General features: G+C 41.3%; 1 protein-coding gene across 1 annotated transcript in view; it reads right to left on the minus strand.

Annotated features, from left to right (window-relative positions):
• Positions 1 to 16,898, minus strand: part of LOC134802869 (NAD kinase 2, mitochondrial) — a 51,099-nt gene that overhangs the window by 911 nt on the left and 33,290 nt on the right. Inside the window, exons 5-10 of the mRNA XM_063775604.1 lie at positions 15,713 to 15,821; positions 14,290 to 14,399; positions 6,963 to 7,098; positions 5,437 to 5,570; positions 2,874 to 3,010; positions 1,778 to 1,903 (exon numbers count right to left, since the gene is read on the minus strand). Coding sequence (XP_063631674.1) covers positions 1,778 to 1,903; positions 2,874 to 3,010; positions 5,437 to 5,570; positions 6,963 to 7,098; positions 14,290 to 14,399; positions 15,713 to 15,821 — 752 coding nt within the window. The remainder of the gene's footprint in view (positions 1 to 1,777; positions 1,904 to 2,873; positions 3,011 to 5,436; positions 5,571 to 6,962; positions 7,099 to 14,289; positions 14,400 to 15,712; positions 15,822 to 16,898) is intronic.

Genomic DNA, 16,898 nt, shown 5'->3' on the forward strand with positions numbered 1-16,898 from the left:
TAATAATGATGTTGGTACTTACCAGCATCAACGCAGTGCGACTTCACCCGTACGGTGTCGGCGCGGTCGCGAACACGCAGCCCTCTTGGCACCGGCCAATCCTCGAACGTGATGTATTCCGAAGGCTGTCTTATACTTACAGTAACACGCTTAACTGGCAATGAACCTTCCGTCTTTGTAATAAGAGTTATTGTCAGTTGGCAATGATGTTGTTACTTACCAGTATCAACGCAGTGCGACTTCACCCGTACGGTGTCGGCGCGGTCGCGAACCCGCAGCCCTCTTGGCACCGGCCAATCCTCGAACGTTATGTATTCCGTAGGCTGTCTTATACTTACAGCAACACGCTTAACTGGCAATGAACCTTACGTCTTTGTAATAAGAGTTATTGTCAGTTGGCAATGATGTTGGTACTTACCAGCATCAACGCAGTGCGACTTCACCCGTACGGTGTCGGCGCGGTCGCGGACCCGCAGCCCTCTTGGTACCGGATCCTCGAACGTGATGTATTCCGTAGGCTGTCTTATACTTACAGCAACAGGCACTGGCAATGAACCTTACGTCTTTGTAATAAGAGTTATTGTCAGTTGGCAATGATGTTGGTACTTACCAGCATCAACGCAGTGCGACTTCACCCGTACGGTGTCGGCGCGGTCGCGGACCCGCAGCCCTCTTGGTACCGGATCCTCGAACGTGATGTATTCCGTAGGCTGTCTTATACTTACAGCAACAGGCACTGGCAATGAACCTTACGTCTTTGTAATAAGAGTTATTGTCAGTTGGCAATGATGTTGGTACTTACCAGCATCAACGCAGTGCGACTTCACCCGTACGGTGTCGGCGCGGTCGCGGACCCGCAGCCCTCTTGGCACCGGCCAATCCTCGAACGTGATGTATTCCGAAGGCTGTCTTATACTTACAGTAACACGCTTAACTGGCAATGAACCTTCCGTCTTTGTAATAAGAGTTATTGTCAGTTGGCAATGATGTTGGTACTTACCAGTATCAACGCAGTGCGACTTCACCCGTACGGTGTCGGCGCGGTCGCGAACCCGCAGCCCTCTTGGCACCGGCCAATCCTCGAACGTTATGTATTCCGTAGGCTGTCTTATACTTACAGCAACACGCTTAACTGGCAATGAACCTTACGTCTTTGTAATAAGAGTTATTGTCAGTTGGCAATGATGTTGGTACTTACCAGCATCAACGCAGTGCGACTTCACCCGTACGGTGTCGGCGCGGTCGCGGACCCGCAGCCCTCTTGGTACCGGATCCTCGAACGTGATGTATTCCGTAGGCTGTCTTATACTTACAGCAACAGGCACTGGCAATGAACCTTACGTCTTTGTAATAAGAGTTATTGTCAGTTGGCAATGATGTTGGTACTTACCAGCATCAACGCAGTGCGACTTCACCCGTACGGTGTCGGCGCGGTCGCGGACCCGCAGCCCTCTTGGTACCGGATCCTCGAACGTGATGTATTCCGTAGGCTGTCTTATACTTACAGCAACAGGCACTGGCAATGAACCTTACGTCTTTGTAATAAGAGTTATTGTCAGTTGGCAATGATGTTGGTACTTACCAGCATCAACGCAGTGCGACTTCACCCGTACGGTGTCGGCGCGGTCGCGGACCCGCAGCCCTCTTGGTACCGGATCCTCGAACGTGATGTATTCCGTAGGCTGTCTTATACTTACAGTAACACGCTTAACTGGCAATGAACCTTACGTCTTTGTAATAAGAGTTATTGTCAGTTGGCAATGATGTTGGTACTTACCAGCATCAACGCAGTGCGACTTCACCCGTACGGTGTCGGCGCGGTCGCGGACCCGCAGGCCTCTTGGCACCGGCCAATCCTCGAACGTGATGTATTCTCGGACGGAGTAGGCTAGCTTGTCGCAGTCTGTCGACAAATAGGCAAATCACAATTAGTGTGTTTTTAAATCCTTTTTATTACGCGACTTAGAAAATGACATCTTAGACATGATAAAAAAACTTCATTTATATTTCAGTTTTTTTTTTCATGTCAAAGATGTCTTTGTTATATATATAAAGAATTACAACAACTTATTATCACATTCTCACATTTGGTCACATAAATTTGGCAAACCCCTGGTGTGACGTCACATTTTTTCAACGAAATCGGCAAATCGAATTAAGTAGGTTGTACCCAATTTGATATTTTCTCAAAATATTTCAGAAAAAATAAATAATAGTAATTTTATAACCCAAAACTGATTAGGAAAGAATTAAACGATTAAAAATTATTATCGTTCCATAAAGTTGTTATTTAACTGTGCAGCGAATTACATAATTTAAATAAGTTAGAGTGACGTCACAAGGTTTGCGACTCCCCCCTCCCCCCCGTCACAACATGTCACATTTTCTTGACCCCCTCCCCCTTCCTTCCCTAAACGTGTGATGTAACTACCCTTAAGGAAACTAAAACCAACCGGCGGCAAACATGAGTTTTTGATTATATTTCTCTGCGAACTCTCTCGCTTTCTCCAACGTGGTGTCAACGGCTATGCCCTCCCTGGAGAGTATCTTCATCAGCTCCAGCACAGAGTGTATAATGAATAAGTATACCAACCGGCCGCAAACATGAGTTTCTGATTGTATTTCTCCGCGACCTCCCTCGCTTTCTCCAACGTGGTGTCAACGGCTATGCCCTCCCTGGAGAGTATCTTCATCAGCTCCAGCACAGAGTGTATAATGAATAAGTATACCAACCGGCCGCAAACATGAGTTTCTGATTGTATTTCTCCGCGACCTCCCTCGCTTTCTCCAACGTGGTGTCAACGGCTATGCCCTCCCTGGAGAGTATCTTCATCAGCTCCAGCACAGAGTGTATAATGAATAAGTATACCAACCGGCCGCAAACATGAGTTTCTGATTGTATTTCTCCGCGACCTCCCTCGCTTTCTCCAACGTGGTGTCAACGGCTATGCCTTCCCTGGAGAGTATCTTCATCAGCTCCAGGACAGAGTGGGTGCGGAGGCAGTTTATACTGGAATAAAAAATATTTTTAAATACTTATTTTCTATATAGAATATGGCCAAAAAGAATATTTATAGAATTTCGTATGAATTCTCATCGAAACTTGAGTTTTTTGTACTACCTACGTATTACAGGACACATGGAATATTTAAATTGTAGAAAATTAAAGATAAAAATAATTAAGTATAAAAAAAATCAAGTAAGAGCAGTAAGAGTGCGCGACAGTAGTCCGCGAGATAGACTGTCTTTTTCTAATTGTATTATTTAACTAGGCAATTAACTAAGTCTACCCATCTATGTTTAAGTTCCCTCTGCCAACAAACTGCCCTTTTTTTTTTTTGACGGAGTGGGAATGCATTTACGCACAGTGTGTGGGACTCGCCGCTCCTTATCCCTCTCTTAGCGAGAGGGGGGGAGAATTTGGCCCTACCCACTAAACCCACTCCGGCGTTTCACCCTCTTTGCCGTTCGTGAGGGCGCACTGGGATCGAGGTCATTCCACCACGGCGCCCTCCGGCAGCCCCGGCTTATCGCCAGGGCACCCTCACAATGCAGGGGGGGATCAGAAACGCTTGATCCCCACCCCTACGACGTGTGTGGGGCCGATGCGATGCGATCAACAAACTGCCCTGCAGTTTGGCAGAAGAAAAAAAGTAGAAGTAGGGTTTATTTCGTCTGAATAAATGTTTTTTTTTTTTAAATAATCATCTGTCACAGATAATTTACAAACAATCGCTTGGTACGAACTAAATGCTATACAAATGTAGTGCATAATTATTTTCCATCATATTTTCTCGGAAACGTTCGTATTTGTCATGCTGCTTCAGTCAACCTCAGTACTTTTTGTACCGAGACTGACTGAAATAGCAAGACACGTTACGAACGTTTCCGTGAAAATACGATGGAAAATAATTATACACTACATCTGTACCTTATTTTATGTCCCGCTCTCTTCCATGGTAACAGAGTGAGATACCTGTAATGCCACGACGTGCTGCCGGTGCCCGTGCTCACACAGAGCCCCGAGCTCTTCGTGTGCGTCCACGCGCCCTTGTCTATCTGCAGGCGGAGCACCGACACTCGTGACGTCCCGCTCTCTCCAATGGTGACAGAGTGAGATACCTGTAATGCCACGACGTGCTGCCGGTGCCCGTGCTCACACAGAGCCCCGAGCTCTTCGTGTGCGTCCACGCGCCCTTGTCTATCTGCAGGCGGAGCACCGACACTCGTGACGTCCCGCTCTCTCCAATGGTGACAGAGTGAGATACCTGTAATGCCACGACGTGCTGCCGGTGCCCGTGCTCACACAGAGCCCCGAGCTCTTCGTGTGCGTCCACGCGCCCTTGTCTATCTGCAGGCGGAGCACCGACACTCGTGACGTCCCGCTCTCTCCAATGGTGACAGAGTGAGATACCTGTAATGCCACGACGTGCTGCCGGTGCCCGTGCTCACACAGAGCCCCGAGCTCTTCGTGTGCGTCCACGCGCCCTTGTCTATCTGCAGGCGGAGCACCGACACTCGTGACGTCCCGCTCTCTCCAATGGTGACAGAGTGAGATACCTGTAATGCCACGACGTGCTGCCGGTGCCCGTGCTCACACAGAGCCCCGAGCTCTTCGTGTGCGTCCACGCGCCCTTGTCTATCTGCAGGCGGAGCACCGACACTCGTGACGTCCCGCTCTCTCCAATGGTGACAGAGTGAGATACCTGTAATGCCACGACGTGCTGCCGGTGCCCGTGCTCACACAGAGCCCCGAGCTCTTCGTGTGCGTCCACGCGCCCTTGTCTATCTGCAGGCGGAGCACCGACACTCGTGACGTCCCGCTCTCTCCAATGGTGACAGAGTGAGATACCTGTAATGCCACGACGTGCTGCCGGTGCCCGTGCTCACACAGAGCCCCGAGCTCTTCGTGTGCGTCCACGCGCCCTTGTCTATCTGCAGGCGGAGCACCGACACTCGTGACGTCCCGCTCTCTCCAATGGTGACAGAGTGAGATACCTGTAATGCCACGACGTGCTGCCGGTGCCCGTGCTCACACAGAGCCCCGAGCTCTTCGTGTGCGTCCACGCGCCCTTGTCTATCTGCAGGCGGAGCACCGACACTCGTGACGTCCCGCTCTCTCCAATGGTGACAGAGTGAGATACCTGTAATGCCACGACGTGCTGCCGGTGCCCGTGCTCACACAGAGCCCCGAGCTCTTCGTGTGCGTCCACGCGCCCTTGTCTATCTGCAGGCGGAGCACCGACACTCGTGACGTCCCGCTCTCTCCAATGGTGACAGAGTGAGATACCTGTAATGCCACGACGTGCTGCCGGTGCCCGTGCTCACACAGAGCCCCGAGCTCTTCGTGTGCGTCCACGCGCCCTTGTCTATCTGCAGGCGGAGCACCGACACTCGTGACGTCCCGCTCTCTCCAATGGTGACAGAGTGAGATACCTGTAATGCCACGACGTGCTGCCGGTGCCCGTGCTCACACAGAGCCCCGAGCTCTTCGTGTGCGTCCACGCGCCCTTGTCTATCTGCAGGCGGAGCACCGACACTCGTGACGTCACGCTCTCGCCTATGAATACCTGTTAAGAATTGAAAGAGATGAGTAAAAAGCCAAAATACATGGAAATTGTCGGACAAAATTGTAATGATTGAAGATTATTTGGATTTAGGTGGACTACATAAAATTACCTAGTCTATGTTAATTATTATATATTAATAATTTCAATTAATTTTAATGTATTTATAAATCTTGATCTCATTGTCAATTGTCAAAACATTGTGTCAATTATTTACCTATATGTACCTATAATGTTAATGATTAATTTTAATGTACTTACTAACATGTAGCTGTAATGATATGATACTAACAATATTGTATGGAATTTTTTTTTTAATATTCTGAAATAAAGATATTTTATTTTATTTATTTTATTTTTATGTTATTTCTAGAATTGAATTGAGGTAAATTAATTGTTTGAGTGTAAAAAAATTATATCTGTATCGTAGTTCACAAAGAGATGGGTGGATTTGGATCACTTTAGCATACTTTAGTGTAGCGAGGGATAAGATTGAATCACGTGCAATTTTACAGCATGGGGTTAAAAGGCATTATGTTTGTGAAATGAGCGTTGTCCAAAAAAAATGTACATTTCATCATGTCTTCAAAGTATTGACTTCTTGGGCTAATTTTACTCAGAATCATTTGTACATTCACGCCTCATACATGAAAAAATATGTCCCAAAATTTGGTATGAAAAAATATTTTTCCAGTGCGTCACGTTCATACAAATAAAAAATTCATACAAGAATGTGACGATCTGGAAAGGAAATCTTGGGACACATTTTTTCATGTATGAGGCGTGAATGTACAAATGATTCTGAGTAAAATGAGCCCAAGAAGTCAATATTTTGAAGACATGAACGAAATGTACATTTTTTTTGGAAAACGCTCAAATGCGTTTTTGGTAAACATAATTAAAAATCCAATATTTTAATCGTGTTTTTTATAAGATGACATGACTGTAAAGAATTTTCATTTAGCTGTTACACAAAGTTAATAAAATAAGGTTTTTTATACACTATACCCTCGTAAGCACTTGAAATATTGTGAACCGCATGTTAGTTAAGTATTAGTATTAGGTAAGTGGTATAATATTCATATGTTCTCTGTGAGATACGTTTATGGAAGCATCTATATTTAAGGCCATTTATGTTATTTTAAGTTTTATGTTCATCCCATGTATGTTTTTCTGTGTTATCTCCTCAATAAATAAATAAATAAATAATAAGCCCCTAGAAAGTTTTCCAATTTTTAATTTGAACCTTGTTCTATAAGTAAATTGGAACGCATTTCGTTTGTTTTAAAACGCAATAAAACAAAGCAAGTACTACTTTATTTGTTTCACGAAAGGTTCAAATTAGATTGCAACGAATATGTACATTTAGACTCACGGGGATACTACAGTTTTTACCTCATTGAGGGCCAAAAAGGGTAGCACTTTAGTATGCAGCACCGAATTCCTCTGCTCTGTAGTGAACTGCTCCCGGTGGGGCGCTGATGATAGAGGGTTGTCCGGATTGTCCAGGGCCTGGGACACTGCTGAATATCTGCAACACGGTATTTGACTGTATTTAAAATATATTATTTTACACCGTGCATGAAATAAAGCGCCAGAAAATTAATAGAGAAACGTAGACAGCAGTTATTTTTGGACACCACACCGTGTAAAACTATAAAGAGTAGGTAATATGATTGTGACGTCACATGCCAGTGTTTCATATAAATGCCATAGTAGCAAAATCGTTTTGTCAGTTCAAAAAAAGAAACTGATTTGACTAGTAGTCAAGTACCCTATAGGTACCTACGCCAATAATAAATTTCAGATTTATTGAGTAACTAGCTGTGCCCGCGGCTCCGCCCGCGTGGAATTCGGTCTGTGTCAGTAAGCGGATAATTTCTAAGCCTAATTTCTCTCCCTCTCCCCTGGAGGCGGAACTTGAAGTAAAGTTGACAGATGGGTATGCTAGAGGACTGTAGTCCAGATAAAATATTTTACAATTAGGTACCACTAAATAAAACTACTGTCCAAAATCAATAGTTTTTTTCGCCCTTATTCAAATTTTACACGTGATTTAAACGACAGAGTAGGTAGATGTATATCGGACGATACAGTAAGGCATACGCGCGCGAGCGAAAGCGAAGCGGCCTGCCTGGCTAGAGCGCCACCCACTCACCGTGGTCTTCTTCATCAGACTCCTGAGGAAGATCACGTGCCCCTTGTAACCTCAATGCGCTGCGAGACTTTCCCGAATAATTTGTTTTTTTTCGGGAAGGCATGGTAATGCGTATAAAATGCGAGTCCCAAATCGTTTCACTCCGCAAACGACCAGTGCCGGATTAAAATATTTTGATGCCCTAAGCATTTCTAGACCATGGTGCCCCCTCTCCCTAGGGTCATCGAGATTACATTGAATTTTTTTGGTAAGTTGAGTGACGTTCATTGCCGCATTACAGCTGAGAATGGAAATCACTCACATAATTTTATCACGAAAATTGACAGTGCTGCAGCAGTAACGTTGCAACAGAGTAATGGTGCTGCAGTCGTCAAGTCTTAGAAAGTTATTAATAACGCGAGCGAAGCGAGCGCGAAAATTTTTCGATATAAAAACGCAATTTGATAGACAGTTGTACATTTTTACTTTTAGTATGGAAATCAGTCACATAATTTTATCACGAAAATTGACAGTGCTGCAGCAGTAATGTTGCAACAGAGTAATGCTGCTGCAGTCGCCATATCTTAGAAAGTTATTGAAAACGCGAGCGAAGCGAGCGCGAAAACGTTTTGATATAAAAACGCAATTTGATAGACAGTTGTACATTTTTACTTTTAGTATGGAAATCAGTCACATAATTTTATCACGAAAATTGACAGTGCTGCAGCAGTAATGTCGCAACAGAGTAATGCTGCTGCAGTCGCCATATCTTAGAAAGTTATTGAAAACGCGAGCGAAGCGAGCGCGAAAATGTTTTGATATAAAAACGCAATTTGATAGACAGTTGTACATTTTTACTTTTAGTATGGAAATCAGGCACATAATTTTATCACGAAAATTGACAGTGCTGCAGCAGTAACGTTGCAACAGAGTAATGCTGCTGCAGTCGCCATATCTTAGAAAGTTATTGAAAACGCGAGCGAAGCGAGCGCGAATATGTTTTGATATAAAAACGCAATTTGATAGACAGTTGTACATTTTTACTTTTAGTATGGAAATCAGGCACATCATTTTATCACGAAAATTAACAGTGCTGCAGCAGTAATGTTGCAACAGAGTAATGCTGCTGCAGTCGCCATATCTTAGAAAGTTATTGAAAACGCGAGCGAAGCGAGCGCGAAAACGTTTTGATATAAAAACGCAATTTGATAGACAGTTGTACATTTTTACTTTTAGTATGGAAATCAGTCACATAATTTTATCACGAAAATTGACAGTGCTGCAGCAGTAATGTCGCAACAGAGTAATGCTGCTGCAGTCGCCATATCTTAGAAAGTTATTGAAAACGCGAGCGAAGCGAGCGCGAAAATGTTTTGATATAAAAACGCAATTTGATAGACAGTTGTACATTTTTACTTTTAGTATGGAAATCAGGCACATCATTTTATCACGAAAATTGACAGTGCTGCAGCAGTAACGTTGCAACAGAGTAATGCTGCTGCAGTCGCCATATCTTAGAAAGTTATTGAAAACGCGAGCGAAGCGAGCGCGAATATGTTTTGATATAAAAACGCAATTTGATAGACAGTTGTACATTTTTACTTTTAGTATGGAAATCAGGCACATAATTTTATCACGAAAATTAACAGTGCTGCAGCAGTAACGTTGCAACAGAGTAATGCTGCTGCAGTCGCCATATCTTAGAAAGTTATTGAAAACGCGAGCGATGCGAGCGCGAAAATGTTTTGATATAAAAACGCAATTTCATAGACAGCTGTACATTTATACTTTTAGTATGGAAATCAGTCACATAATTTTATTACGAAAATTGACAGTGCTGCAGCAGTAACGTTGCAACAGAGTAATGCTGCTGCAGTCGTCATGTCTTAGAAAATGATTGAAAACGCGAGCGAAGCGAGCGCGAAAATTTTTCGATATAAAAACGCAATTTCATAGACAGTTGTACATTTCTACTTTTAGTATGGAAATCAGTCACATCATTTTATGACGAAAATTGACAGTGCTGCAGCAGTAACGTCGCAACAGAGTAATGCTACTGCAGTCGCCATCCGAATGTCACTTTTATCATATCTTATAATGTTATTGAAAACGCGAGCGAAGCGAGCGCGAAAATTGTTCGATATAAAAAACGCAATTTGACTTAGAAAGTAATTGAAAACGCGAGCGAAGCGAGCGCGAAAATTGTTCGATATAAAAACGCAATTTTATAGACAGTTGTACATTTTTACTTTTAGTATGGAAATCAGTCACATAATTTTATCACGAAAATTGACAGTGCTGCAGCAGTAACGTTACAACAGAGTAATGCTGCTGCAGTCGCCATCCGAATGTCACTTTTATCATATCTTATAATGTTATTGAAAACGCGAGCGAAGCGAGCGCGAAAATTGTTCGATATAAAAAACGCAATTTGACTCAGAAAGTAATTGAAAACGCGAGCGAAGCGAGCGCGAAAATTGTTCGATATAAAAACGCAATTTTATAGACAGTTGTACATTTTTACTTTTAGTATGGAAATCAGTCACATAATTTTATAACGAAAATTGACAGTGCTGCAGCAGTAACCTTACAACAGAGTAATGCTGCTGCAGTCGCCACCCGAATGTCACCTTTATCATATCTTATAATGTAATTGTAAACGCGAGCGAAGCGAGCGCGAAAATTTTTCGATATATAAAATGCAATTTGATAGACAGTTGTACATTTTTACTTTTAGTCCGAACCAGGCGCGAATGTAGGATTTCATACAGAGAAGGGATGGGACAGTTTTCTATCAGCCTAGCTTCGCATAGGGCTCGATATTTAAGGGTCTCAGCGAGGTTGTGTAAAGGCCCGGCTGCGAAAGAGGAAAGCTTGGATTTGGATCCACGCCCAAGTGTAATTAAGGCCTCGCATAAGACCTTACGCAGAACTGCAAAAGAGTGGCTTAAAATCGAATCTATGCATGTAATCACGACTCTTCTACTGCTCGCTCTATGGCTTCACTCGAAAGCGCTACTTGATAGGATGCTTTTAGTTTTCGGCTTTCACGGGGCCCCTTATTAACACTTTGACAGTTAGGTCTCAGGATCGCGGCTAAGGAGCAACTTGGCTTGGTTGACAGCAAAATTCGCTATTAAATCGGTAACCTATGTCGAAAAAATCGGCTGGCCGCAAGCCCGAAAGCAAGATTATTTTCCATGACTTTAAGGGCCTCCGCGTAAGGTCAAATCGAAAGCCTACGTTGGAGATGTTCTTACGTACCCTCACTCTCTTACTTGATCCCTACGACCCTTCGTTATTAGATGGTTACTTGTACACGTATAAAAGTTTCATGTAGGTACCTACTCCACGACGACTGCAATGCTGATGCAGCCTGCGCGTTTTTTTGCCTACGGTTTTGGTGCCCCCTAGACGTGGTGCCCTAAGCATGTGCTTATTTTGCTTAAAAGGGTTAATCCGGCACTGCAAATGACAGAGATCAATGTTTTTTTTTTTTTCAAAGTACCCACCTTCGTGGCCATTATTAAGTGCTTAAAGAGGCGATACCTCCGTATGAATATAGATTTGATATGGACGGGGTATAATTACAATTAGGTAATTCATGATGGAGAAAATTTATAATTTTAAATAATTATGCAATTATACGCGTGTTGATATGTGTGTTTATTTTACCACTACATAACTATGTAACCTCATTTTTAGTTTTCTTGATTACTTAATGTTTACTCTGTTCCCCAAAAGATGGCACTGTACAATGAGGGGCAATTAATTTACTGTCGTTTAATTTTGTTGTATTATTAATTTATTAAATCAACATAATTATTCAATTATTTTTGTTGATATCCGTAACCCCTCTTCTAAACTTAGAGTTAATTTGGCAAAATCTTTCCTCGGTGGCTTATTCATGTCACTACGTATTAAATTCAGCGCCATCTGTTAGTTTACCAGGGTACTCAATAGTGGTAGCACATATTTGAAAAAAGTTTGCCCCTCCTTCCTTAGTAGCGCCATAAGATTCAGGGGCAAACTTAAGTCAATCGATTGTTGTGGCTACCCCCCCTTTAAGGGGTTGAATTTTTAATAGCCTATAACCTGGCCGGGAATTTCCTCGACAGATTAGTAAAGTTTTCATCAAAATCCGTTCAGCCGTTTTCACGTGATGCGCGTTCAAATAAACAGACAAACAGATAAACAGATAAACAGACAAACAGACAAAAATTCTAAAAACTTTTGGAACGTGTTCTGTTATCGATTCTAAGTATCCCCAGCCAACTTTTTTCAAATATCTTCCATGTACAGACTTTCGACCGTCTTCAGCTTTATTATATGTATAGACTACCATAATTTTCCAATAGGGTATTATACTGTATTCAAAGTAAATGATTTTACACCATGCATAAAATAAAGCACCAGATAATTATTAAAAAAAACATAGATAGGAGTTATTTTTAAACAGAAGTTCTATTTAATAAATCGGATAGAAATATAAAAAGTAGGTGAGTTGACCGTGACGTCACGATGTAATGTTTCATATAAATTACATATTAGCAAATCGTTTTGACAGTTCTAAAAAAGTAACTGATTTGACTACTAGGAAAATACCCTATTTCCGAAAATTTAAAATCCTATTTTTAAAACCCACAACGCGTTTTTTCTAAAAACCTTTTGAATTATTAGAAGGGTCACAAATCTAACCTAACCCGATGGCTTCTACAGGATGCCTTTTTCAAAAGTTTGGAAAATAAAACGGTTTTTGAAAAAAAAAAAAGCGTTCGGTTAAATGAAAATTGGGCAAATGAAACATCGGGCAAACAATATATTTCGAAGTTGCAGAATGTTACCCAGAAAAATAAATAAATTTTAACAAAATAATTGTATAATCTTTAGTTTCATTAAACTAAGAGTTAATTTTCATCTTTGGTTCGTCAAATCGTCATCCATTACTGGTGCCTTAACTATACTCTGTATTAGGGTGGTTCACGTTTGTATGGGAAAAATTCAAACTCTAGTTAGAAGAAGCGGCACCCCCTCATTTTGTTACACTTGTTATGTTGACAAAATACGCCAAGTTTTGTAATCTTATCTCAACTACAAGGGGGTGCTACAACACTTTGAAATTTTTCAAAGTTGTATGATATCCAAAAAAAAAAGTATTTATTATTCAGAATTTTATTTAAGTATCTGGTTTCACACTATTTGCACATGTGATTTATAAGTTTTTAAGTAGAAAAACATTTTTATTTCTATTTTTTATAATTTTTCAAAAGTAAGATTTTTTTTTTTTAGATTTTTATGTAAGTAGTGGTTTTCACATTATTTGAAAGTGTGATTTAAAAGTTATTAAGTAAAAAAAAAAATATTTCTAGTTTTTATGACTTTTTTAGGCGAAATTCAAAAAATCTTACTTTTGAAAAATTATAAAAAATAGAAATAAAAATGTTTTTCTACTTAAAAACTTATAAATCACATGTGCAAATAGTGTGAAACCAGATACTTAAATAAAATTCTGAATAATAAAAACTTTTTTTTTTTGGATTTCATACAACTTTGAAAAATTTCAAAGTGTTGTAGCACCCCCTTGTAGTTGAGATAAAATAACGAAACTTGGTGTATTTTATCAGCATAATAAGTGTAACAAAATAAGGGGGTGCCCCGTAGGAAAATAAAAAAAAATGTTTTTTGAACCACCCTACTCTGTATCTTTAGGTATTTAAATATAAGTAAACAAATAATTTGTACATTTTCGGGTAGTCATAACAATGATTGGTTAACCAACCAAATACAAAACCACCTGGATCTGTCACTGAACGACCTGACTTTAACCTGCATTATTTGACCATGTAATGTTTCCATCTACCCTCGACAGGCTTAAGAAGCCATTTGAGGGTAGATTTTGTTTACTCTTTTTTAAACACCTAAAGATACAAACTATAGCTGAGTATACAGTTTCTTTGTATACCTGAATATACTATTACTGATAATTCTAGTGTTTCGGTACGGTACAGATAAATATACCTGCTATAATGTAGCGTATGTAGATCAACTGGTGTGATGGTGTCCAATAGTTTAAAGTTTTGACACTGTAAGCAGCTAGGTACTATTGTTGGACACTAAGGTAACAGGACCCATTGATGGACACAGCTGACAGGCCCCAGTTATTGGCCCTCCTAGGTTTGGTGTTTTGGCATAGATAATATACAATACCTGCTATAGTGTAGCGTATGAAGATCAACCGGTGTGATGGTGTCCAATAGTTTAAAGTTTTGACACTGTAAGCAGCTAGGTACTATTGTTGGACACTAAGGTAACAGGACCCATTGATAGACACAGCTGACAGGCCCCAGTTATTGGCCCTCCTAGGTTTGGTGTTTTGGCATAGATAATATACAATACCTGCTATAGTGTAGCGTATGAAGATCAACTGGTGTGATGGTGTCCAATAGTTTAAAGTGTTGGACACTTTAACCAGATAGGTACCATTGTTGGACACTAAGCTGACAGGACCCAGTGATGGACACAGCTGACAGGCCCCAGTTATTGGCCCTCCTAGGTTTGGTGTTTGGCATAGATAATATACAATACCTGCTATAGTGTAGCGTATGTAGATCAACTGGTGTGATGGTGTCCAATAATTTGGCCTCGCAGGTGACAGTCGTTCGTATCCGCGATCGCCGCATCCATCTGAACCGACCCTGAACAGTTGTGAGATAATAATTAAGTACATATAGTCTGTCGAACCATTTCCGTCAGTAGAAAAAAGCAGCAAAATTAAAAAATCGGGCAAGTGCGAGTCGGACTCGCGCACGAAGAGTTCCGTACCATAATGCAACAAAAAACGGCAAAAAAAAACGGTCACCCATCCAAATACTGACCCCGCCCGACGTTGCTTCGGTCAAAAATCACGTTTGTTGTATGGGAGCCCCACGTAAATCTTTATTTTATTCTGTTTTTAGTATTTGTTGTTATAGCGGCAACAGAAATACATCATCTGTAAAAATTCCAACTGTCTAGGTATCACGGTTCGTGAGATACAGCCTGGTGACAGACGGACGGACGGACGGACAGACGGACGGACGGACGGACGGACAGCGGAGTCTTAGTAATAGGGTCCCGTTTTACCCTTTGGGTACGGAACCCTAAAAATGTAGGCGCAAAGAGTTATCATCTCATAGAAAATTAGAAAATCGCGCATTTTTCTACTGACGAAGTAGTTTGACAATATTTCACTATACGCGTAAAATTAATGCATAACTAGCAACCCAGTGTGTGCCCAATACATGTGTACCCAATACAGAATACTAAACGTAGCGAGGTATTCAAAGACAATAAATTATCGCAAATAAAGATGCTTATTAGCAAGTTGAGTTGTTAAATTAAGACTAGAGCGCTGTGAGGTACTCATTAATTACTCATGTACAAGTATTTGTATAGAAACAGATGTACCTACACCCAGCTGCAAAAGTGCATGGCCACTTTATCAAAGATTTCCATTAATAATGTGTTCATGGAGCATTCCATGAAATTGTCTACCGTTTGTCCCGTACAAACGCTAATTTTCTGAAGATATGTAGGTATAGGAGTTTCTTTTTCTGTGAGAAATGTGCACAGAAAAATAACCGTCGGCTTTAAACGCCGAAGAAAAAGTTGTAATATATGAAATAAAATGCGTTTGTACGGGACAGCCAGTGGAATGCTCCTCATCCAATTTTACAGCTCTGTGTAAAATAAGTTTCGCATATGGATTCTCTCTCTTCCTAGCTATCTATCGCACATGGTGGTGGTGTCAGCTTTCCTGCTTAACCTTAATTAATTTCGGATCACGGATTAGGAAGGTAATTACCTCCTTCAAAGCGTGGAGCGCACATTTGACATCATTCGAGCACCAGGTCGGCAGGCAGAGCCGGCCGACGGACTTGTGCGGCGCGCTGTTCAATCCGATCACTGGCTTGCTGGAGCAATATGCCGGGACAACGCGAGGAAGAAGGAGGGTTAGGAAGGTAATTACCTCCTTCAAAGCGTGGAGCGCACCTTTGACATCATTCGAGCACCAGGTCGGCAGGCAGAGGCGGCCGACGGACTTGTGCGGCGCGCTGTTGAACCCTATCACTGGCTTACTGAAACAAAACGTATTTCTAAATAAATAAATAAAAACTTTATTTTTTAACTTTCTCATTTACCCCCCAAAAGTGCCCCCCATGCTTAAAATTCATTTGTTTACGTTACATGTCCATCTCTGGGTCACCAATATACATATATATATACCAAATTTATTTGGTATATGTGTACCAAATTTCAACTTAATTGGTCCAGTAGTTTCCGAGAAAATAGCCTGTGACAGACGGACAGACAGACAGACAGACGCACGAGTGATCCTATACGGGTTCCGTTTTTTCCTTTTGAAGTACGGAACCCTAAAAAAACTTTACTAAGGTGTAGAGTTTGTTAAGTAAGGGCTTGTAGAGTCAGGGCGTGTAGAGTTAGAAGCTTGGCTCTACATGAGATCTGATAACTTTTTGACACCTTAATTGGTTTACTTAATTGACATGTAAAATGTAATATTTAATCAATAAAGAAATGAATGAATGAATGAATGACAGTGCGAGCCATGATCTCGTACTGGCAACATTTTAAATTTTTTGGGACGGAGCATGTTGCTGATTTGCATTTGTAGCCACCGGACGAAGCCTGCGTTGTGGATTTCTTACATATAACTGGAGCATCTTTTAACATTAAAATATCGGGTGGAACAGAACGAAGGACTTTTACGCAAACGGGGAATTGTTTAGGCTACGTACTTTATTTTTCACTTATTAATCACGTTAATATTTCTAACCGTTTGTGAGATACAGTTTGTTAAACATGAATGCAAAAATCTGTATGTTACAACCCTAGCAAGTAGATCGTATTGTATGACATAACATGTGTCAATTTAAAATGTAAATATCTTTGTAGGGTTGTCACTGATATAAAAATATTTCATTTTAGTGATTTTGTTTTAATTGTTACTTCAGCTTTACGATTATAATAACTCGATTGTAGATCACTTAGATAACATTATCCTTTCAGCTCAGTCTCTAGAAATGTTCCACCCTGTATATATATATAAAAAAAACCGGTAAAGTGCGAGTCGGACTCGCAAACGAAGGGTTCCGTACCATTATCTATAAAAAACGGTCACCCATCCAAGTACT

The sequence above is a fragment of the Cydia splendana genome, chromosome 25 (assembly GCF_910591565.1).
Source record: "Cydia splendana chromosome 25, ilCydSple1.2, whole genome shotgun sequence".
Taxonomy (NCBI): domain Eukaryota; kingdom Metazoa; phylum Arthropoda; class Insecta; order Lepidoptera; family Tortricidae; genus Cydia; species Cydia splendana.